Source organism: Eimeria mitis, genomic scaffold (assembly GCF_000499745.2).
Source record: "Eimeria mitis Houghton genomic scaffold, Emh_scaff7605, whole genome shotgun sequence".
Lineage (NCBI taxonomy): Eukaryota > Apicomplexa > Conoidasida > Eucoccidiorida > Eimeriidae > Eimeria > Eimeria mitis.
In genome coordinates this window covers 786-1,949 of record NW_024016079.1, presented here as the reverse complement: position 1 = coordinate 1,949, position 1,164 = coordinate 786, and the positions used below count along the sequence as shown (strand labels likewise).

The 1,164-nt window shown below is 44.6% G+C and overlaps 1 protein-coding gene across 1 annotated transcript; it reads left to right on the top strand.

The window, feature by feature from the left end:
- Window positions 1-477: 477 nt before the first annotated feature.
- EMH_0092120 (uncharacterized protein) lies at window positions 478-684 on the top strand (the record flags this gene model as incomplete). Its single annotated transcript, XM_038023061.1, is given in 2 exon segments — window positions 478-573; window positions 577-684. Coding segments are annotated over 2 exon segments (204 nt in total).
- Window positions 685-1,164: the final 480 nt, after the last annotated feature.

Genomic DNA, 1,164 nt, shown 5'->3' with positions numbered 1-1,164 from the left:
CTGTTTCTTTTTGCTTCCTCATTATCAGCAGCAGCAGCAGCAGCAGCAGCAGCAGCAACAGCAGCAGCAGCAGCAGCAACAGGAGCAGGAGCAGGTGCATGGTAATCATCATCACCAGCATAATAATAATAATAATAATCATCAGCATCATCATCATCATCAGCAGCAGCAGCAGCATCACCAGCAGCAGCAGCAGCAGCAGCAGCAGCAGCAGGAGCAGCAGCAGGAGGAGAAGAAGATGCTGCTAGAGATGGTGACAAAGTACTGGGGTTTGCCCCTATGGATGGTGTGCCCTGGTGCTGAGCCTCACGTACAGAGACAGTATATATCTTTACGTTTTCCTGTTGGTTGTTTTTGTTGTTTTAGGTTGCCGCGGGGTGTATTGGGAGTTCGGCTATGTTTAGATATATTATTTTATTATGAGTTGATTACTACTTTCTTTTGTGCTGTAGCTACAGCATCTCACCTGTGTGTATTATGTTATTCTTTATTATATACAAACACAAACAGCAGCAGCAGCAGCAGCAGCAGCAGCAGCAACAGCAGCAGCAGCAGCAGCAGCAGCAGCAGCAGNAGCAGCAGCAGCAGCAGCAGCAGCAGCAACAGCAGCAGCAGCAGCAGCAGCAGCAGCAGCAGCAGTATGAGTATAAACAACACGAACGAGATAAATATATTGAGCAGTAACATAAATATAAACAACAACAACAACAATACAATAGAGAGCTCACCATATTTCCCGCTGCTGCTGCTGCTGTTTTCTCTCGCTCTGCTGCGGCTCATCTGCTGCTGCTATATACTAGAAAGATTAAGAGACCTCCGGTTGGTTTGGTTTTCTCGGCCTGTAGAGAGAGAAGTTGCTGCGTTGCTGCGGTGTATAGGGTGGCAGCTATCGCATATATGTTCATGTATATCTTCTGTTGTTATGTTTATTGCTTTATATATATTATATAAAGATAATCATAATTATTATTATTATTGTATAAATACATCTCCTCTTCTTTGTCACTATATATATATTCTGCTGCTGTGTTTTCTCTCTCTTTTGGGGCCCAGTATCATCATCTTTGTTGCTTCTGCTGCTGCTCTTCTTGCTTCTTGCTGCTTCTCTCAGCAGCAGATTGCTGCTCTCTTTCTTAGTGAGCCTGTGGGTAACTACAGCCTCCC